This window comes from Brassica rapa, chromosome A09 (assembly GCF_000309985.2).
Source record: "Brassica rapa cultivar Chiifu-401-42 chromosome A09, CAAS_Brap_v3.01, whole genome shotgun sequence".
Taxonomy (NCBI): Eukaryota; Viridiplantae; Streptophyta; class Magnoliopsida; order Brassicales; family Brassicaceae; genus Brassica; species Brassica rapa.
This window is the reverse complement of record NC_024803.2, coordinates 18458991-18482432: the sequence shown is the minus strand read 5'-3', so window position 1 is coordinate 18482432 and position 23442 is coordinate 18458991. Positions and strand designations below refer to the sequence as shown.

Below are 23442 nucleotides of genomic sequence, written 5' to 3'. Positions count from 1 at the left end.
TTCTTCCTTCTGAGCTTTGCAAAAGAAAAGGCTATCGTCTGCAAATAATAAATGGGAAATTGGGGGGCAGGCCCTAGCAACCTTTAGACCCGTTAGTTGCTTATTTCGTTCTGCCTTTTTAATATTTGCGACCAATGCTTCCGTACACATAATAAACAGATAAGGGGATAGAGGGTCCCCCTGACGTAATCCCCTCTGTGGTATTATATGTCCTTTTGGTTGCCCATTCAATAAAACCTTATACTGAACCGAGGAAATGCATTCCATCATTAAATGGATCCAATGCTGGCCGAATCCCATCTTGGTTAGTAATTCTTGGATAAAGATCCATTCAACTCTGTCATAAGCTTTGCTCATATCTGTTTTTATTGCCAAAAATTTGTCCTGGCACGATTTATTAGTTCGCAAACCATGGAACATCTCCTGAGCTATAAGAATATTATCTGATATTAATCGTCCAGGCACAAAAGCCGATTGCGTCTCCGAGATCAGTGATGGAAGACAGACCTTTAATCTTTGACATAATACCTTAGATATAATCTTGTATCCTACATTACATAAGCTGATAGGTCTGAGTTCAGTCATCCTTGTGGGTCTCTCCTTCTTAGGAATCAGACAAATATTTGTAGTGTTTAACCTTGTGTCCAAATTTCCCGATGCCAAAAAACTATTGACCATTTCCAATAGATCCTTTTTTATTATATGCCATGAGTGTTGAAAAAAGAGAGCCGTCATTCCATCCGGCCCAGGAGCTTTCTCCGGATGCATCATGAATAAAGCCTGTCGAACTTCCTCCTCAGTTGCCAACCGAACAAGCCGTTGATTCATTTGTGGTGTAATTGAGGGTGTAATCTCATCTAAAAAACCATCAAAACCAGTAGGAGTTGTTGTCTGAAACAGATCTTCAAAATAATCCACTGCCACCTTTTCGACCCCCTGCTCCTCAATTATCCAGTTTTCATCAGAATCATATAGACCCACAATTCTATTACAATCATATAGAATCATAAGATTAATATGTGTGAGTCTTAATGCTAGTATATGTAAGAAAGATTCCTCGAAACCACCATTGTATATATTTATTGAGTTGGAATAATTCATAATCTACGTTCCTTGAATAGTAGAATTACAGTGTTTAAATTAAGTTCGAGAACCACACTAAGATAATTAAATGAAACAACACTAAACACAATGTACAGAACCCTAAAACATTTTCCAAGGGTGTACTGTCAGTCAATAAAATTTACTCGCTCCATCAAGTATGCATTAACTCACATAGAAAACAGCAACAAAAACCCTATAAAACTGCAAATGGTTATTCCTTAAAACTCAATAGTCAAGATAATTTAAGTGTGCTTAAGTATTTGGAGATGAAAGAGCTTCTCAAAGTTATACTCTTGTTGATCGTTTACTTGACGTGCTCAAAGGCTATGGTACCTTATCGTGGTTGCGACCTTATCGGGCTAGCTCCTGGAGGTGGATTGGGAAAGTACGAGACAACAGAGTCCAAGGAGAAAATGTATTCGGGTCGTAAGTTAGTTTCTGGTCCGAGTCGTAGTTCTTGCGGTCACTAAATGTTTGGATGGTAACTAGTAAGATTAAAAATGATAATAAGATCTTGATAATGCCAATTGTATTTGGGTATGTCTATGTTCATTTTAAGGGTTATGAGTATCAGAGGTTTGTAATGCGTTACTACCTAATCAAATAAATGGCTTGCGATTCGCAATATATATATATATATATATATATATCTTTTGTTTTGAATATATTGTTCATGATAATCTTGAATATTTGAGAAAAACTGGAAAGGTTGACACTGGTTTTTGTAATAATCCTTAATATTCATTCAGTTTACAGTTAATTTTTTTTGACACGTATTCAAGATAAATGCTCATTTTCATTATCCGACTATTCATGTGACAGATTTATCGACTCTTTGAGTAATAACCTAACTTGGGTTAGGGTAGAAAATAATTCAACTTCGACATACATAATAGATCCACAAATTATATATGTACACTGAATATAGGTACGTAATAATCTAATTCAACTTAGCCAACCTCCAGAATATTCAAAAAATTGTATAATGCTTATATGGTTATTTTGTAATTGTATTAGTTTATAAGACGATTCAAAAAAAAATCTCATATAGGGATAACATTATTAATATATATATATATATATATATATATGTAAACCTAATTAATAAAACTTAACAAATCGCCCGTATAGCTCACTGGTCCAGTCTTGTAAACTGAAGGTCCGTAGTTCGATCCTACGTGTGGGCACTTTTTATTATCTTTTTGTTTTCTTATTTTTCATTAAAACGAAGCACTGATGCATGAAGATCGAAAAGCTTGAAACATACTCTCTCTCTCTTCCGAAATGTAAGATATTTAGAAAAAATTTTATATTTTAATTTGTAAGATGTTTTTATATTTCTAAGTAGTTTTAATTTTATCAAAATCGGTGTAATCAATCAAATTTAATAGTTTTATTTTGTAAATGATTGAATAGTTTTAATAATACATTTTTAATAAAAAGTAATTATTTTAATAAACGTGTTTTTTACCTAGAACATCTTTTTAATATTTAGGAACGGATGGAGTATTCTACAAGAATCCAAACTCGTTAATTTCATGTAGTCTTCTCAAGAATTCAAGCTTGGCCTAGGAAGACGAAAGATCTGACTAGAGGTAATTATTTTAATAAACGTGTTTTTTACCTAGAATATCTTTTTAATATTTAGGAACGGATGGAGTATTGTACAAGAATCCAAACTCATTAAATTCATGTAGTCTTCTCAAGAATTCAAGCTTGGCCTAGGAAGACGAAAGATCTTACTAGAGGTTACTAGGAGGGCTGCACCAACGCAGACCCCAACAGCAAAAAATAACGGTTACTCTCCCATTTGGGAGAAATCTTAGGCTAAAGTGTCTTCCCAAAATGCAATGGAAGCCCCTTCCATATTTTCATTTCCAGTGTCTGAAACCACAAATCTTCACCGAGGATCTATGTCTGTAATCATCGCTTCATTCATTGGTAGAACCTGGAATATAACTTCTTTTTGATTGGGAGGCAAAATCATGCATGCTTTGAGGCAGGGGCGGAGATATAAATTTTTTTTATGGAAGGCATTGGTGTAAATATATAGGGGTAGAATAACATAATGGAAGTTGTTCATAAAATTATACATGTAATTTTGAAAAGTCACCAGGGGCAACTGCCCACCACTTATTAGTCTATGTGGCTCCGCCACTGCTTTGAGACAAAGGTACAAGTAAAGTGGTTTTTCTTGAATGCATAAACGTGCAACATGAATGCATCCAATAGCCTTGTCAACATAAATTAATATCCGTTAGCTTAATCATGAACGCATGTAATTCAAAATATCACAATGCTCTCACATGTGTGTTCAAATTGCCCGGACAATCATCAATGTGGTAAAAGCTGCTATTCATTTTACCACGCATTCTCTAAAAGCATGACTTCAATGCTATAACATCATATTTCATGGACAAACTACCATGCATTGCATACTTTGGCATAGCAAACATTGACATTTACTTTCCTTCGTTCCATCACGTTTATAACACTCCCCCTTGGAGACCAGTGTCACTATTTCTTCTTGCTTAACGTCTTTGTTGCCTTGTTAAAAACCTTTCTAGGAAAATCCAATGGGAAAACCGTAGCTAGGTAAAAAGAGTACAACCACATAAGCTCCCCCTCGAATTAAATCCTTTTTATGACGCATTCCAATGTTATGGACATGTTTTTCTAAATACTGAGGTAGGAAGTAATTTTGTGAAGAGGTCGGCTGCATTGTCGCATGATCGGACATATCTTACTTCAATCTCTTTCTTTTTCTCGAGTTCTTGAGTGTATGAAAAGAACGTCGAATGTATATGTTTCGTTCTATCACTTTTGATATATCCTTCCTTCGTTTGAGCAACACATGCTGCATTATCTTCATATAAAATAGGTGGCTCTGTATTTCCGTCAATCCTACTACTTGAACAGATGTGTCGGCTTATTGATCTTAGCCCAACACATTCTCTATTTGCTTCATGGAGTGCGATGATTTCAGCATGATTTGAAGAGGTGGCTACGAGCGTTTGTCTCTGAGAACGCCAAGATATAGCAGTGCCTTCGATCGTGACAACGTATCATGTTTGCGATCGGGCTTTGTCTGGACCTTAAAGATATCATGCATCTGCAAAACCTACCATTTGACCTTTTGAAATTTTAGGATAAAACAAGCCTAAATCAATGGTCCCTCGGAGGTAAAGAAAAACATGTTTAATCCCATTCCAATGTCTTCGAGTTGGAGATGAGCTGAATCTTGCCAAAAGATTTACAGCAGATGATATATCAGGCCATGTACAATTTGCAAGGTACATCAGCGCTCCAATTGCACTTAGATATGGTACCTCCGGACCAAGTATCTATTCTTTCTCCTCAGGTGGTCGAAATGGATCACTTTGAATATTAAGTGACCTAATGACCATCGGGGTGCTTTATCCATGTTAAATCGTTTCAACACTCTTTTAGTGTATGTGGATTGATGCACAAATATACCATTTTGTGAATGCTCTATTTGTAGACCAAGACAATATTGTGTATGTCCAAGATCTTTCATCTCAAATTCTCCTTTGAGATAGTCTGATGCCTTTTATATTTCCTTTCGAGTTCCGATAATGTTAAGATCATCAACATATACTGCGATTATTACAAATCTGGATATCGTTTTCTTGATGAAAACACATGGGTATATAGGATCATTCACATATCCTTCTTTTGTTAAATGATCACTGAGACGATTATACAATATATGTCCAGATTGCTTTAATCCATATAATGATCTTTGCAATTTTATTGCACGTAACTCTTTATGTTTGGAACTTAATGCTTCTGGCATTTTAAATCCATCAGGAATTTTTATGTAGATATCAGTATCTAATGATTCATATAGATAAGCTGTAACAATATCCATGAGACGCATCTCTAGATTTTTATCAACTGCTAGACTCATCAGGAATTTAAACGTGATTGCATCCATAACTGGAGAATACGTTTCTTCATAATCGATTCCAGGTCTTTGAGAAAAACATTTTAGTAATTTTTCTGTTGAGCCATTTTAAGGCTAAACATTTTAGTAATCAAACTTGGATGATAGCAGTATGTTTAATCTTTTATCGGGACTGTTAAAAAAGGGAGTTTAGCAAGGGGTCTAGTTGTTTTGGTTTGTTAACTCCACTTGTAACAGAGAATCAGTTCAAAAACAAAACTCCACTTGTAACAGTTAAATATATATCGAACCCCTAGAGGGAAATCAGAACATAGACAGACTGGAGCTCTGATCAACTAGGATTGAATGAATGTAGAAGCAACCATGGAAGGAGCAAATACGAGACCCTTCCTTAAATAAGATCATCTAGTGCTAATAAAGAACGAAAAGAGTGAAGAAAATGATTCCATTACTAAGGTAACATATGATCATAAATTCTCCTTATTGTCAATATATATAAAATGTCATCGTCTAAACCAACTCGATTGCCCAATACAGATGACACTAGAGCTGAGACAAGATGGAACCATATCAGGCCATGGCTTAGGCAATGCAACAAGAGGCTCAGCCTTAGCCATTTCCACACTAAACGCAGGTGTCATGTCTATATCTCCTTTATCTACCTTATCCCACTCGAAACACTGAACCAATGCTCCAACAGCAAGCGCCACCGTCCTCATTCCAAATCCATCTCCAGGACACGCTCTCCTCCCTACTCCGAATAGAAATAACCTATAACCATCTCTATCGCCAAGAAACCCTTCAAATATCTCAGGTTTGAAAACTTCCGCGTCTTCCCAAAGCTCACCGTCCCTGTGAACAGCCCAAGCATCCGCGAACAGCGAAGCAAGAGTGGATATTTCATTATTATTTCAATTTTTAATTTATAAATAAAAATATAATAACCATATAAAAATGTATTTATTTTTTCTTATTATTTTGATATGCATATGCATATATTTTATACTTTAATATTTAACTAAAATTTTCAAATTATAATTTATTGGCCTTGGACAAAAGAAGTGTGGATAAAAACATTGTGGATGCGAGAATTGATATTGTGGACAAAGAGATGTTCAGCTGAGGAAGTAAAATGCGGATAGTTGTTTGTGGATACTTATCTTAGGGTGCATTTGAAGGTTTTGGATATATATACAAGTTCATTTGAGTTGAATAGGATCTAGAGTGCACGAATAAAAGTTTGTGGCTAAATCAAAAGAACCATTCTGCATATTTTAAGAATCTTGGGGTGAAAGCGTGAATAACCAAAAGGTAAGGAACCACAGTAGCAAAAACTGCTTTTGTTTTCTCTCAAACGAATGAACCCACATCAAAATTTATTGATCTTCATGAATTAAGAATCAAAACAATTTTTTTTGTTCATGATGACAACGTCTGGCAATTTCAAGAGCTATTGTTGACGCATGCCTAAAACACTAATACCCACAAGCCATTTGCAACAATTACTTGAATCATCAAAGCTTCGTCGAGATTGAAGGCCAGGTCCCAGCAAGATCCGAACAAATCGCTGCATAGACAAACAACTTCGTTTAACGACTTCGATCTGAGGCCAAATCAACTATAAGCCTTTGTCTCCTCTGGCCTGGATTTCATGTTTTTTCAGCCGCTGATTTCATGTCTCCTCCGCCACAGGTTTCATCGGACATGAAAAATCCTCTAATCGGATTTGTCTCTTGTCCACGTCCATTTCCCAAAGCTTCTCCATCAAAATCTCACACACTGTAAGTTCCGGTATAACCTAAAAGGCAAAGAGTCATGTGTCTTCTCCATCAAAATCTCACACACTATAACCTCTGATATTGTTTACCGGTGGGGATAAAGGTGATGAGAGAAGAATTAGGGTTTGGAGAGAAATCAAACTCGCAGCGAGACCTCTGGAAGCATAGAGATTACGAAATTAAAGATGAAGGAGAAGATTGTTCGCGGAATTAGGGTTAGGAGAGAAATAGGAAAAGTGAATCTGAATTTCAAAATAAAGATGGAGAGAAAATAAAGGTTCTGTTTCAGAATAATGGTTCTGTTTTGGAAACTCAAAAAATGTTTGGTTTATCGATTTATTTTTGAAAGAAAAAAACATAAAATTTGTTATAAACGTGATGGAACTAAAGAATGTAAATGTCAATGTTTGCTGCACCAAAAACATTGACATTGTGCGAGTGTAATGTACGTGGAGTCCACCGTCACTATGCGTGCACAGTAACTTTAACTTTTTATTTTTATATATACGTAAAACACACTTCTCTTCTTCTCTTATAACAAATCCTTTTTCGATATTCATCTTATATCAATGTTATCTCCTTCCTGCAGGTATACAATTTTGCTCTTATTTAAATTTCTCGATACTATAAAATTGTAAGTTATTTCATAACAAGTTATCAGCACGATCACTCTGCAATTCGGTAAAATTTATATGTATCATATATACCTTACTATAATGGTCGGTATACCGCCTATATTACTATTTATTATTTTGTAGTAATTGTTTTAGTTAATTATCATTTACCTATATTAATTGGGCGGTATGTCGCCTCGTTAATAAACTTTGATTGTTAAATACACTATAATAATTGGCTGGCTGTGTCGGCCCATAATTTATTTAATGTTATAATTTTTCTATCACCATAATACGATTGATATCTATATGTTCATCATCTTATGGTTATTATATAAATGTTTGGTCACCTATATCATATATTATGAAATTTACGGAATTTGGTTGACTGATTAATACAATATTTTCAGATTGATTTTTGGTTCATCCGAGTTAATCCCAACGGTCACAAAGAAAAATTTCAAAAATTTTACCCTTTTCCAAACGGCTATGTACAGTATTTTCATCTATAAATATACTCATTCTTCACTCATTTACTTCATCCAAAATATTCCATCTTCTCTCAAATATTTTCAAATCGCTCCATTCCGGGTTTTCATTGCAAGAAAGATGATTCGCATATTTTTTGGTTTTATGTGCAATTCTAATTTTTGCTTCTATGTACGGTCTTTTTATTGGAAAACTTACTCCTGAAGAATTTACGCTTAATGTCGGTATTACAAAATTCTAATAAAATATATTATTTTGTGTTTTAGAAATACAAATGGCAAGAATTGAACATCTTCAACTTCCGGCTCTCAAAATAAATTGTGAAAACTACGTCGGATGGGTCACAAACGTGAAACCATATCTGGTGATGAAAAGTTAACCGAAACGATTGTAATCAGTAACAAATCACCGCCTGAGCATAAGGCTGAAGCGATAATTTTCCTGAAGAAACACCTCGATGAGAATGTCACTCATGACTATGCGAGCATAGAAGACCCAGCTGAACTGTGGCAAGCTTTAAAAGAAAGGTTCGGTAACCAGAGAGAAGTCAACCTCCCTCACTCTCTAGAAGTTGGCAAAACCTGAGGTTCCAAGATTTTCAAAAGGTTGAGGAATACAATTCCGCTGTCCTGAGGATAGTCTTACTCCTGAAATATTGTGGTAACCCTGTCTTTGAGGCAGAAAGGATGAATAAAACGTACAACACTTTCCACAAACATCTTCACTTCCTGCCCGAAATTTACAGAAAATGCAGGTACTCGAGATTTTCTGAATTAATGGTTGCGCTCATGTTGCCTGAAAAGAACAATGAGCTCATGATCAAAAACCACAATTCCCGACCTACGGGAGCCAAACCATTTCCGGAAGTAAATGCTACGGCGGTAGAAAAATCGGAAAGGAGAAACCAGACCAACCGAGATCGTGGTCGCCGTTTCAACAACAAACTTTGGAAAACTTACAATCCCAGATTCAAGGGATCTAACAAGTGGGTTAGATCCAAACAAGTTTCTAAGGGTAAAGAAACTCAAGAGGATACCACCCAGAAGCGTGAGACAGTGTGTTACAGATGTGGCTGTAAAGGACATATCAAAGTGGAGATATCAAAGTGGAGAGGCTGTTTGATCATCTGGTAAACAAATCTGAATGTTTCGAAGCTAATGGAAGTTTCAAGTTTGAGGTAGATTCTATGGAAGACTTACAGGAAGACTTCATGCATGCGAAGTCTTCCACGAAGTCTTCCACAAAGTCTTCGGAAACCTGAAACCTGAACATGAGAACTATCAAAGTTGATCATGTGTATGTCAAGGGGAGTCCACACTTATCTATGTGGAGGAATGATTTCTAACTCCAAGTGTAATAGTTTTATTTATGATTTGTTTTATGATTTGTAAGTGTATTGTTTTAGTTGTGGATTCTTTTGTAAATTTGAAGAGATGTTAATGAAAAGTTGGTAAATATGTTCATGTGTACAATATTATCTTTCCAAAATACTTGACATTATTGAAGTTATATACAACTTCAATATAAAAACAAAATAACACAATAATTAGTATAAATTTACTAAACCTAAGGGAGAAAACTTCTCAAAAAACATAGTTAAATTCACAAAAGATCAAAAATTACATAAGAGAAGAACATATTACACTTTCACTAGAAGTTTTGTAGGAAGTCTTCGGAAGACTTCTCGAAAGACATAAATTTTAAGCTGGAATTTAAAATATAAACGGGAAATTTAAGCGGGAAAATCAAAATTTAAATGAAAATTGAATGAAAGTTAAAAAAGTATATTTTATGATCTAATAAGACATATTAAACCATATGACTTGATATTCTTGAAGTTACTTAACACTTTTGAAAGTTAAAAACCATATCTTAAAGTTACTTAACAAGTTTACAAAAGCTAACGAAGAAGAGTCTTCTCAAATTAGGTAGAAACATTAATAAACATTAATGTTGATAACCTCATAATTAAAACCAATTAAGTTATGAATTCCATTCAGGATCCCCAATATCGACTAATTTACATGAATTACCAAGAAAATGTTAAAAAGTATTTATAGTATTAGAGAATGAAAATTTATTAAACATTGACGTCGAAGAATTCCACGGAAGTCGTCCAGGAGACTTCTACGATAAACATGTAAGTTTTGCAATTGACCGAATTGTGTCAGAAATTTGACTTTTTCTATAAGACTTACATGAAAATCTTCCACCAGAAAAATAAAACTTAAATATTTAATTCTAACTAGAAGACTTCCATGTAAGTTCTCTCAGATTAGTTTTTCAATTAAAAAATAAAACTTAAATATTTAATTTTAACTAGACGACTTACGTATAAGTCTTATGGCAGAAGACTTACAACGAAATCTTTTTTGATAACCAAAAGTTTGACCAAAATCCCATAATAAACCTTTCATTTAAGTTTTAGTTTTCAATAGCAAAAGTAACCTGAGACGACTTTCACAGACATTGAGAGGACTTCCACTGACAGTTGAGAAGACTTCCTCGGAAGTCTTATGTTGGAAGACTTCCATGTAAGTCTTGTAGAAAAAATAAAATTTATAACACAATTCGGTCAATTGCAAAACTAACATGTTTATGTAAGTTTTGGTAAGTTTTCTTTGGTATTTTTGAGATTTTTTGTTAACAAAGAAAAATTGGAAGACTTCCAGAGAAGTCATCTCTAAAAAACAGACATAAAGTCAATTGCAAAACTAACATCTGCATTGACTAAAAGATTTCCGTATAAGTCTTACACGTAAGTCTTTTAGCGAACATATCTGGAAAAAAAAAATCAAAAATCATTGCTAGATCCAATAAGGTTCATGGTTAGTTTCTCCAAGCACACATCACTTCTTAATGAAAGTTACTCACTCGTTTTTGACCAAGAATCATGAACTTGAGTAACTCTCGTAAGTTTATAAATTTTGAAATAAAAGTTGGGATTTTGGGGTGAAATAAAAGAGGAAGTGAGAGAGAAATGGTTTGTCTCTGTAAGAAAAAGGAATATGAAGATGTAGATGTTGATTTTAGATGTATTTAGAGCTTCAAATTGTTTGTTCATGGTGGTCGATGTATTGATGATAATGCCAATGTTGTAAATAAAAAAGGAAGATGAGGATGATTGAGTAAAACAACGATTTTTTATAAAAAAATATTAAAAAGTTAATGGCATATTCGTGAATAATCAAAACTTTTGTGGTGAATAGGGTAAATGAATTTTCCAAAAAGAATCATGAGTTAGTTTTGTGGTTGATTTTGAGTTGTTGACTTTGAGTTTTGAGTCATTTTTGCAAAAAACCCTATTTTTAATAGTTAGTATATTATTTAATAACAAAATTATTTTATTTTTTAATATATGGTTAACCTGCGGCTGATCCAATAAACCTGTAATGCGGGAAGTTGTCCAAGTCGGGTTCAAATACATTGGTTACCATATATATCCACTTTCTTTTTGGTCAAAAAAAAAGTGGATATATATGGTAACCAATGTATTTGAACCCACTTTCTTTCTTTTTGTTTGTTTATCTGAATTGATATTCTAAGTTTTTTTTGTCGACTTCAGTTTTATCGAAAACCCAAATGGGTATGATACAAGTGAAGTTAAAAGCCCATTCCCACCATTACATTCGAATATAAATCAAACCCAAGAGTGGTTCGGGTCTCTTGGCAAAAAGGGCATATTAATTTAAAAGGACATAGTTATCATTTTTTTCTAAAAAAACAATTTTCCCATAATATCAATACTATTAAAAGGGAAGGAGTCCAAAAAAATCTACTTATAAAAGGTTGTTAGACCCTTTCCTTTTTTTATTTTTTGGTCTTCCTTATATATTAGTATATGTTATCCCTATTTAATCTCACTTTATTATCAGCAAAATAAATATTATTAATTGGGCTTTGGGCGTTTAACTTAAAAAAAATAATTTAAGTGATACAACCCATTAAAAAAAGAAAATTATAAATTCAATTAACTTTTGTTACAAAAAAAAAAAATAACCAAATTAACTTCAGACCCATTTTTTATAAAATCCCAAATTATGAAGACCATTTTATACATAAATACATATAAATGTAACATTATTTAAAACAAATTATATTTTTTTCAGTGGGTTAATAACGGTCTTTTTGATTTTCAGATATTTTTGCTATATTCATTTTATTATATTCTATCCCACTATATATGAGTTACTAGATCTTACGGTTCGACCACAAGTCTGATTCGGATATGAAAACTCAATGAAAACATTGTCCCGAACTGAAATAATAATAATAGAACAACTTTTAAATATTTTAGATATCTAATAATAAATATAAATTCATTTAATATTTGAGTTTACGGTCACCGAAAAAATACCCGCGCTTCTTAAGCGCGGGTCAAAATCTAGTTTTAAGTTTATTTTGATAGATTTGTTTTTGAAGATTTTATATTTTAAAAAATATTTAGCTAAATGATGCTGATTTGGCATATTTTGGTATCTATACTATTATTTAAAAAGTGAATTTGCTTACTTGTCATCTTCTCCATGATTTTTGGATAAGTCGTTTTTATAATTAATTATTATTATTATTATTTTAATATGTATATATCTATCATTATATTTAAGATATTTAATAAACATTAACCTATTTCTATCGGTATATATATTATTACTTAAAAATATATTTAATATATATTTATCATGATATTTAAAATAATTAATAAAAATTTAATCTATTCTACGATAATTAATTCATAATATTTAGTTTATGGTTTTAATGACTAATATTATGTTTAGTTTCTTTGACTATTATTTGTAATATCGTTATAAGGATACTAAAGATAATATTAAAGGTGATTTATATTTTATTCTGAAATAAAAGAATTTTTAGTAATAGTGACATTTTTAGACTAACATGTCATATATATAATAAGCACATGTTTATTTTATTTTTTTGAAGATTTAATATTCTAAAAAAAGTATTTCAAAATAATAATTTAGTTTAATTAAAAATAATTATTCTGATTAAATCTTATATCTAAATACTATCAGATATATACATTTAAAAATATTCAAATACGTATCTGCACATAATAAATATATATAAATCACGCACTCATTCTAAGAATTGCTAAGTAAAAAAAAAGTTATTTACTATGCATATAGATTAATATTGTATGTCATTCACATAAAAACTAGGTAAATGTATAATACATATTTACAATAGTATAGTAGCGGTTAGTATGTATTGACAATTCTATCAAATAAATAAAAGTAATATTTTATATTTTGAATATTAAAAAGATAAAAACATATTTTCTTAGAAACCAATTTTGTCGTATGCTGTAGAATCTACCAGCCATCCAATTTTTTCTGACTGCTAAAAATATATATAGTGTATTTTATAAAATGAAGGGTATAATTTACTTGCTTGATAAATTTAAAATGTGAAATTAAGAAGAAAAAAATGCTAAATTGCAAGAACTTTTTAGGACACTTTTTGTCTTTCATATCAATACTATTAAAGCATGATCCTATTGTCATAATTACCTTAGTCTGCCCTTTTCTTCACTAACATTGCATGTTTCATTAAGAGTAATTAAGTAATATTAATAACAAATCTATATTGGGTCATTATTTTTGGATCCAGCCCACATCAAATCTCTTTTGGGCCATTTGGACCTATTAAAAAATCAGATTCAATTCTCACTTTTATTTTTCTTTTGGGCCATTGAATCCAAGTTCAAATAATTTTTTTTCAACTATTCTTAATTATTATTTTTTTCTTTTCTTAATATAATTTAAGCATTCATAAAAATAATTGAATTTTTTTATTGAAAAATATAAATCTTTATTAAAAGTATATAATTTTTAATTAAAATATTAACCCCATGATAAAATTAATTTATCAGATTTATACCAACTTAATTCATTAAAAAAATAAATTTTAATTTTTTAAACATAAATAATTATTTAAAATGAAATACGATAAATAAAGATAAATTTTTTAAGTCTTTTATAAAATAAAACACAAATATATGAAAATGTGACATTTACTAAATATTTATCAATTGAAAAAAAAAACAAAAATAAACTCGCGCTTCGCGCTTCAAAATCTAGTTACATATTAAGATACTTGTTGCTGGAGGCACACTTCTTCCTTGTGCAATGTCCTACATATCCTCTAACTAACTACACTATCTTCTAACTCTAACTCATCTCACTTTCCCAACTATAAGAATTTTATGTTTTTTGTTTTAAAAATAAATTGATAAACCAAACATTTTTTGAGTTTTCGAAACGGAACATTTATTCTAAAACAGAACATTTATTCTCTCTCCATCTTTATTTCTTTATAAATTCAGATTCACTTTCTTAATTTCCTAACCTCTTCTCCTTCATCTTCAATTTCATAATCTCCATGATTCTAGAGGTCTCGCCGCGAATTTGATTTCTCTCCTAGCCCTAATTCCTCTCTCATCACCTTTATCCCCACTGGTAAACGATATCGGAGGTTACAGTGTGTGAGATTTTGATGTAGAAGACACATGACTCCTCGCCTCTTAGGTTATACCAGAACTTACGGTGTGTGATTTTTTGATGGAGAAGCTTTGGGAGATGGACGTGGACAAGAGCCAAATCCGATTAGAGAATTTTTCATCACCGATGAAACCTGCGGCGGAGGAAACATGGCGGAGGAGACATGAAATCAGCGGTGGAAAAAACAAGAAATTCACGGTAGAGGAGACAAAGGCTTAGAGCTGATTTGACCGCAGATTGAAGTCGTTAAACGAAGTTGTTTGTCTCTGCAGCGATTTGATGGGATCTTGCTGGGACCAGGCCTTCAATCTGGAAAAATCTTTGATGATTCAAGTAATTGATGCAAATGGCTTGTGGGTATTATTGTATTAGGCATGCGTCAACAACAGCTCTTGAAATTGCACCAGACGTTGTCATCATGAACAAAAAAAATTGCTTTGATTCTTAATTCATGAAGATCAATAAACTTTGATGTGGGTTCATTTGTTTGAGAGAAAGCAAAATGAGTTTTTGCAACTGTGGTGTCTGAATTTTTGGTTATTCAAGCTTTCACCCCAAGATTCTTAAAATATGCAGAAAGGTTCTTTTGATTAGCCACAAACTTTTATTAGTGCACTTTAGACCCTATTCAACTCAAATGAACTTATATATATATATATATATATATATATATATATTGCACCCTAAGATATGTATCTACAAAGAACCATCCGCATTTCAGTTACTCACATGAACATCTCTTTGTCCACAATATTAATTCTCGCATCCACAATTTTTTTATCCACACTTATTTTGTCCACGTACACGAAACACATGGACAATAAATTATAATTTGAAAATTTTAGTTAAACATTAAAGTATAAAATATATGGATATGGGTATCAAAATAATAAGAAAAAAGTAAATAAATTTTTATATGGATATTATATATTTATTTATATATTAGAAATTGAAATAATAATGAATTAAACATGATAGGGTAAAAAAAGTACAAATTGCCTTAGCCCTACGATCTTCTTTTGCTTCCATATCCAACGGTAGATAAGAATCTCTTCTTTTATAAACGTACTAACTAAAGTCTTGAAATAGCAATAGTCCTCCACCGTTGGATTTTTTAATCTATTTCACATCCAATGGCTGTAAATTGTTCATTTTATTTATTAACCTACTTTCATAACTCCGCCAGAAAAAGTTAATTAAATTTGGTCCCCACTAACTAAATAGAAAAAAGACACAATTACTTTTTTGAATCAGATCTCCCAGCGAAGGGCAGTTTCGTCCAGATTTTACCAAAACATAATGGAAAGTGTCCCTCCTACAACATGTGTCTAAACATGTCAAAAAAGTGAAAAAAGTGTCCTAAATGGTAATGCACTCAAATTGCAATCCTTAAAAAAATCTTAATTGATTTATTTGCTTTAGAATGCTTGATGATATCACCTAGTTGATGTGATGCCTTGAATATTTTAGCTCTGTAAAGTAAGATATTTAAATACATCTAACATATATGCATGTACAATATCCAAAATAATAACTCCCCTAAAAATTCATGAATGTAAAAATTATAAATACTATGACTAATGTCATTGTAAGCACAGATAAACATAAATTGTATAAACGTTAAATAATGAGTGGAAGTAAAAAAACAGTGTTCCTATCCATTTTATTGATAATGGTAATGATTCTATCAATTTCTCAAAATATAAATAGTGTTAGTGATTCTGCATTTACTCCAACAGGAGAGAAAAGATTGTTCCCAAAGCCATTAACTTGTGTGGCACATGCAAAAAAAGTTCCACACTGTGTAGAATCAGTGAAGAATTTCCATTTCAAAAATGTTACAAAAGAATGTTGCACAGTTTTACTCGGTATTCCTAAAGATTGTTTTGGCATTATGTTTCCTAGGCGTTTTGTCTATCGTATTATGCTTAAAACTGCATGTAAGTTATTAGGTATCATCAAGGTTTAGTTATATTTTAAGTGATCATTTGTCATTCTATTTTAATGTAATAACGATTATTCATATTAATAAATTATAACAAGAAATATGGTGCCTAAATCATTATGTTTTTACTACTATTTTGTTTGTTTGTTTGTTTCAAGTACAAAGATTGTTGTAAATTGAATGCCAGATTGCACTCAAATATATTATTTGCCTCGTCTAATTCAATCAAAAACTATATCTCATATAATGCATCATTTAAAGAGTCGTTTACACAGAGGTTTGGTCTGAATACATGTGAAAAAACCCTAGACTCTCTCAGACACGGAGCTCGAGGCACAAACGAGATCTATGCCCCTCGGCGCCGGCAACAGCGTTTCTCGCCGGCGCTGGGCCTTATCGACGACGCTGCTCTTCTCCTTCACCATCGTGTTCCTGATTTCCTGCTCTGTTTTTTGGTTATTCACTCGTGTCACTTGGATGTTTGGAGGAAGGCGATCCCGACAAATGGTACGACGGAGAAGAGGACTCTTCGTTACGCTTCTTTCGGTGGTCCTTTCCTTCCGACAGGTCCTTCTCTTAGCGATGAGTCGAGAGGGTTCTCTCACCGCCGCTGAGCTCTGGTCTTCGGGTTCAAACCCCGTCGTACCTCTCTCTGTTTGCTGTCAAGTCCAAGCCTTTAAATGCTATACGGAGCCGCGATTTCAACTGACGAGAACAACCTCCTCGTCTCCGGGGAGGCTTGAGTCCCACAAACCACTGCGCGGTGCTCCTCTTCATCAGACTGACGGCAGATCTCGAAGCATCACCAGTTCAGTTCCGAGTTACTTCGGTATCATTTCACTTCCTTCATACCGAAAAGTGATGCTCTCCTCACCTCCGTTAATCATCGACCGTGCTTCATTTCCTCTCCGTCGGAGCTTTGCCGGCGACTTCGTATCCTTCGTATCCCGTGCCAGAATGACAGCGTCTCCTGAGGTAACAATTGATTATGTTTGGGTCTGGCCCATGTGTGTTTTTGAACCTGTCAGCCCAAGATATTGGAAAAGACCCATATATGTAGAAGAAAGAGTTATCCAACGATTAAGTTTAGCTAGTGGTGGGGTCAGTTTGAGTTCCTGTAATTTCAACAGGATCTATCCTTCTCGTATTACACGATCATATTTATCCTTTGGGAAAGTTTTACCGGTGGGTTCACCGGGATTGGTTATCCTTCGTTCCTCCTCCTCGGTTTCATTGTCGTTGCCGAGTGTTTGCTTCAGTTCCCTCATCGGTTTGTCATCTTGCGTAGCGATCTCCACGGGATCTGAAGATGCAACCGAGACTACTTCGGTAGTTCTCGTAGATGAGGTCTGGACCTCAACGTCACATTCTGTGACTATTTTCCAGCTGTCCGACTTTGTCGTGAAGGCTCACTCGACGCATTCAAGCTTCGTCTCGAATTCGCTGTCATCTTCGGTTGAAGACTTATCTTTCTTAGACTATTTATGTGGTGTATGTTATGTTTATGGCCAAAGAGGATGTATAATTCCCTCTTGTTATTGTAGTGAAAAAGTTTGATTATGAATGAAAGTAAGTTTGTGTTCAAAAAAAAGAGTCGTTTACACATTTGGACACTTTTTCGTCTTTGTTTACACATTTGGACACTTTTTCGTCTTTCTTAACGTGCAGAGACACATTCAGCATATAATACACTTTTTTGGACAGCTGTCCTTTTGCAAACCTTTATACTCTCATGTTCAATTACTTACTTATTTATATCTGGTTAGGTTAAAGTAATTAAATAGTTTTGGTCAGGTGGATGAGCACAATGAGATAAAGATGGGTTATATATATTTTTTTAATATTACTAAATAACATTTTCAGCCACGTATTTGTTTATTGATTTTTTGTTTTATAATAAACATTTAGCTTTTTTTTTGGTACAACCAATTATAATTTTTTATTTTATTTTAACATCTATTTTATACATTTAACATAGTTTGTAAGTTAAACTTGTGGACACAAAAGATGTGGATAAGAGAAACTTCAACAAGAAAAAGTTGAAAATATAGACAAACAGACCATGGACGATAAAAGAGTAACACATTTGAGTCTTAAGACTAAATTGAGTAGACATTTGGTTTGTTTCTATAAAAGTTTTAGTGCTTGAGCTGAGTGAGTTATGTGCATATTACTAATATATGTGGATATGGATGAAAAATTATGCACAAACAGGATATGGATATCAGATTTGTGGACATATATCATGTGGACACAATTATGAATATTAGGTTTTGTACACGTTTAACCTGAGCATGCGGATCCTTACGTGTGGTTCGGGTTGGCTTCTAGCAAGATCCGAACAAATCATTGCAGAGACAAAAAAAATCGTGATAAAGAATCCAGCTTTTCTCGGTTTCCATCAACTTTGTTCGACGATTTCGAACTTGAGGCAAGATCAGCTCTAAGACATTGTTTCCTCCGCCGTGGATTTCGTGTCTTCTCCGCCACTAATTTCATGTCTCCTCCGCTGTGGGTTTCACAGGACGTGAAAATTTCTCTAATTTGGTGATAGATTGAGATGGTTGGTGGATAAGACCTATTAAAAAAGAGAGATGGATACAAGAATCTGGAGATAGATTGGAGATGGTCTTCTTCTTTTATTTTTTTTAAAAAAAAAAAAATTCTAACAAAGCTAACAAAATGAAATGGAATAGAAGGGAAGGAATTTTTGAACAAAAAAAAAGAAGGGAAGGGATTAGGATACGAAGATTTGGGAAACTAGATTGGAGTTATAGGAGAGAGGTTTGAGGTGGTTGTAGATTTGATTGAAAGGGAAGAACAATTGTCTGAGAGAAAAGAAAGATGAGTCGGAGATCTAGAATTGAGCTAATGTGAAGATACACACGTGTGAGATAGTGTGTGCGTGTATCTTTTGTGTGTAGTTGAACAAAGAAACTCTGGTTTGGTTAAGATTAGAGGTTTTTGTGTCTTTACTCATACATAATGTGTGTCCAATATCAAATGTGTCTCCAGTAGTAATTGATAACTGATAAAGTTTCTAGAAGAATAAAATTCTCTCATTTAAATATGGGGTTTGAGGGAGTGAACAAACACTATTTTAAAAATAAAAAATGCTACTCTAAGTTGAAGCTATTGCTGCTGCATACCAAACAACAAGACCTCCATAATAATCTTGATCTCTTATTGCTGTAGTTTCTAGTGTTACAATCACAAATATATATAAAGAAATAAGCAGATATATCCAAAAAAAAATTATTGTTGGTCAACCACGTTTATTGCCATATACCCAATGTAAACCAAATGAGTTTGTCAGAAGAAAAACTAAATCACTACAGCAGGATAAACACTTTATCTGATCCTATACAATAATCTGGCCAAAACACCATGTCTTCATCAAAGGTTTTCGTTATCTCATACTATTTTAAACGAATTATCTAGACATCAAGCAAGCAAGCAAAAAGTGGAGATGATGTCGGCTTTGCGAAAGAGATTTGGTCCCTGAAGTTGGAGATTTCACAGCGGATCATCTCCTCGGATTGTGGCTTCACAAACATACAAGAAGTGTCTAGTTTTAGTATTTCAGTTATGAATTTCTACGAAGAACGCAACAAATTGTCTAAATGTATAATGAGCTGTGCTATGGGAACACATCACGGCAACAACAAAAGATAATTATTAGAAAAAAAGAACCAAAGATAAGAGATGTAATTCTAATAACAAAGGTAATGAATGTACCAAGAAATGAAGATTCCTTTGATGGGGTTAACCATTATGATTCAACAAGAGAACAACAACGAAGCTAGAACCAAAACTGCAAAAACACAAAGCGAAATTTACAAAACAAATCCAGCCATGGGATTCGTTCATCAAAGAGGTGACATTCGATTTGACAGTAATACATTCATACAAGCTTAGCTCACAAACAATGCTTTAATAATGATTTCGATTTACACGAGTTATAGTTATCTTTAATCCACTCCAAGAAACCTAATGAGTTTTCTCGAAAAAAATTGAATCAATCCATGGTGTTCCAAAATCATGTCAAAATCATTTACACCAAATTCCCCATGTATGTTCTCTTGAAGCACTTTCTCCCAGCTTCGCTTCCAACAATGTCCTCGTAATCCTCTTGCTTTTATTTTATATATAAGCTTTGTTACATAGCCAAAACAAATTAATAGAGACAGCTTCGAACATAAGTCAGAGATGAATTCTTCCGTTTCCATCTACACCATGTCCACTTAACGTCTCAGGGCTTGCGTAAATTGTACATATAAAAGGAAAAACTATGTTAAATTAATACTCGGTTTCCAAAATGTATAAATTAGATTCATTGGTTCACCTGATCGTTACGGTCTTATGAGATCAGGTCGTCACAACTGGCGTCCTTTAGCATCGCCTTTGACAATTTGTGTTACAGGGATTAGGGTTTTGACACACACAAAAACACATATCATTGACAAAGAAAACAAACCCGAACATATGCTTGAACATCATGGAGGCCATAACTTGTCCTGAACAACATCTGTATTTAGTTTATGTCTGCCATTCGAAAGTAAACATTAGTATGTAAATTAATAAAACTGTAAAACTATACATTTTCATATAAATGTTTAATGTAGTATTTCCATTTTTTATATTATATATTAATTTAAAAATGTAAAACTATATTAACTTAAAAATGTAAAACTATAAATTTTCAGATATATGTTTAATTGGTATTTACATTTTTTATATTGTATATTAATTTAAAAATGTAAACTATATTAACTTAAAAATGAAAAACTATACATTTTCAGAAAAATGTTTAATGTAGTATTTCCTTATATTGTATATTTACTTTTATTAATATTTTTATTGTATATTTACTTATTATAATTTTTAGCTATTATATCAAATAGTAATATTATGATATATGTTTAATGTAATATTTATATTTCTTAAATTATACTAGATTTTTCTATTATATTTACTTTTAATTCTACCATTTTACTTTATTTCAATATTATGTATATATTTACATTTATTATTAAAATATAAATTACTAAAAAGAATTTAAAATTAGACTTTTTATTTTATTAATTTTTGGTCTAGCAAATTAAAAATTTTTACTACTCAAAATTTTTTATTTTATTATTGTAAATTATATATCACATGATGTATAAAAATATTACTGCACTTATTTAAGTTTAGGTAAATATATTTTAAATTAACGGTCATTTCAAATTTTATTTTTTTGTTAATTTTTTTTTTGGCTTGAGACCCGTTAAATTTATAACTTTTAAGGGTATTAGGACATTTGATCTTTTGATTTCTTTCGTTCCTCTCCATCTAAGTTTTTTTTTTTTGATGAAATGTTAAATTTATTGATCAACTTTTAAAAAGATATTATGTACATCTATAAGGCTTTTACTAACTGAAACCTTTTTAAAGAATCAACAAATTTGGAAAACGTATGAAAAAAGTATAGATCACTCCTTTGCAAGAGCTCCAAGTCCGTAGGTCACTCGCGGTGGGGATGAGCTTCAAACCATCTGCACATAATTCCTTTCAGCTTCGGCTTGAGGAAATAATGGGTAGATGATAACCTGTTCCGGACTGCCTTATCAATCAGCTTTGCTAGTTGCTCCACAGACTTTGCTCGGTTACTATGCTTCCTATCATTTCGCTCTATCCAGATGAAGTAAACGGAAACCTGAAAGACAAGTCGCAGGAGTATGAACGTGAGCCGGTCATACGTTCCATTCTGCAGACGCTCAAGCGTGGTGTCCCAGTCCGGGTCGGGGTCGATACCAAACAGATTTCCAACAACCTTCAGCCAGAGAGTAAATGTAAATGGGCAAGCAAAGAAGAGATGGTCTCTCGTCTCATCTGGCTCACCACAGTAAAGACATCTTTGCGGTTGACCCCACTGGCTTGTACGGTGGCCTGTCGACAGTCTATCACGAATTGCAAGCCAGGTGATAAAAGCATATCTCGGAACTCCTTGTGAGAACCATACTATCTTGCTCCACTGAAATCTCCATCTAAGTTGATGTATTTGCATTATGTATATAATTAGTTTGGATAATGTCATAATTTTATTTGTATAACAATGCTATTTTCTCAGAATGGGTTGGTGATCAAAATAATTATTAACAAAGTCTAAAATGTTGCATTGTGGTTAAAACTTTATAATATAGTTGACTTTGGATGTCACATGCTAATACATGATATATAACTGGAGTTTTTTTCTCATATACGAAATAGGCTTGCATGATCATTATATCATCCATTTATTACAAATGCTTCTTGTGTTTATGTTTATTGTCCTCAACCTTGAAGGGCAAAGTATTAACATACGTTTTATTTTTATGCTTACTCAAGTGTTCTTACGTATGTTAATTAAGCACTTCCTAATAGCTTAGTCACTCTTGTGTCATTTGTTTTTTCATAAACCGTCTGCTCACATCTCGGTCATCCAACCTCCAACTTTACATGAAATATGTATATAACATTAAATATTACTATAGTGGGCATATTCATTCATGCTAAAATGAGGAAGGTAACTGACTTCGTCTTGTTTAAATATAATTGTTCTTCCTTTCTTCTACGACTTATTCTTGGGTTCACTCTCTAGGGTGAACCTCTAGGTTCACCAACCAATAGGATTGTTTTATTTTATATTCGAAATCTTTTAAAAAAGGAAACAAAATATTTTCTCAAGTTATAAGTTATATTATATTTTTAAAATAAAAAGGTTAAAATAAATAAATTTAAAAAGTAGTAATTAAAAAAAAATATTTTTAACATTCTCAACAAAATACTAAACTCTAAATCCTAATCCCTAATCCCTAAACCCTAAATCCTAAACCCTTGGGTAAACCTTAAACCTTTAGATAAATCCTAAACTTCAAATCAAAAACACTAAACACTCAAGGGTTTAGGGTTTTAAGATTTAGTGTTTTTGATTTAGAGTATAAATTATCCAAGGGTTTGGAGTTTACCCAAGGGTTTATAGGGTTTATGATTTAGGGTTTAGGGATTAGGATTTAGGGTTTAGTGTTTTGCTGAAGACGAT

The 23442-nt window shown here is 32.7% G+C and overlaps 3 protein-coding genes and 1 pseudogene across 3 annotated transcripts; 3 read left to right on the top strand and 1 right to left on the bottom strand.

The window, feature by feature from the left end:
- Positions 1-1184: 1184 nt before the first annotated feature.
- On the top strand, positions 1185-7991 carry LOC108869310 (the record flags this gene model as incomplete). Its single annotated transcript, XM_033278960.1, has 1 exon — positions 1185-7991. A coding segment is annotated over one exon (390 nt), but the record flags the coding sequence as incomplete, so codon positions are not given.
- Positions 7992-8168: 177 nt separating this feature from the next.
- LOC117127924 lies at positions 8169-11666 on the top strand (annotated as a pseudogene).
- Positions 11667-12059: 393 nt separating this feature from the next.
- On the top strand, positions 12060-16651 carry LOC103833872. Its single transcript, XM_033278959.1, has one exon. It carries the CDS (start codon positions 16062-16064, stop codon positions 16401-16403), a length of 342 nt encoding a protein of 113 aa, XP_033134850.1. The 5' UTR covers positions 12060-16061; the 3' UTR covers positions 16404-16651.
- Positions 16652-21885: 5234 nt separating this feature from the next.
- Positions 21886-22428, bottom strand: LOC117127725. Its single transcript, XM_033278371.1, has one exon. The coding sequence runs from the start codon at positions 22426-22428 to the stop codon at positions 21886-21888; it is 543 nt and encodes a 180-aa protein (XP_033134262.1).
- Between the last annotated feature and the right edge of the window lie 1014 nt (positions 22429-23442).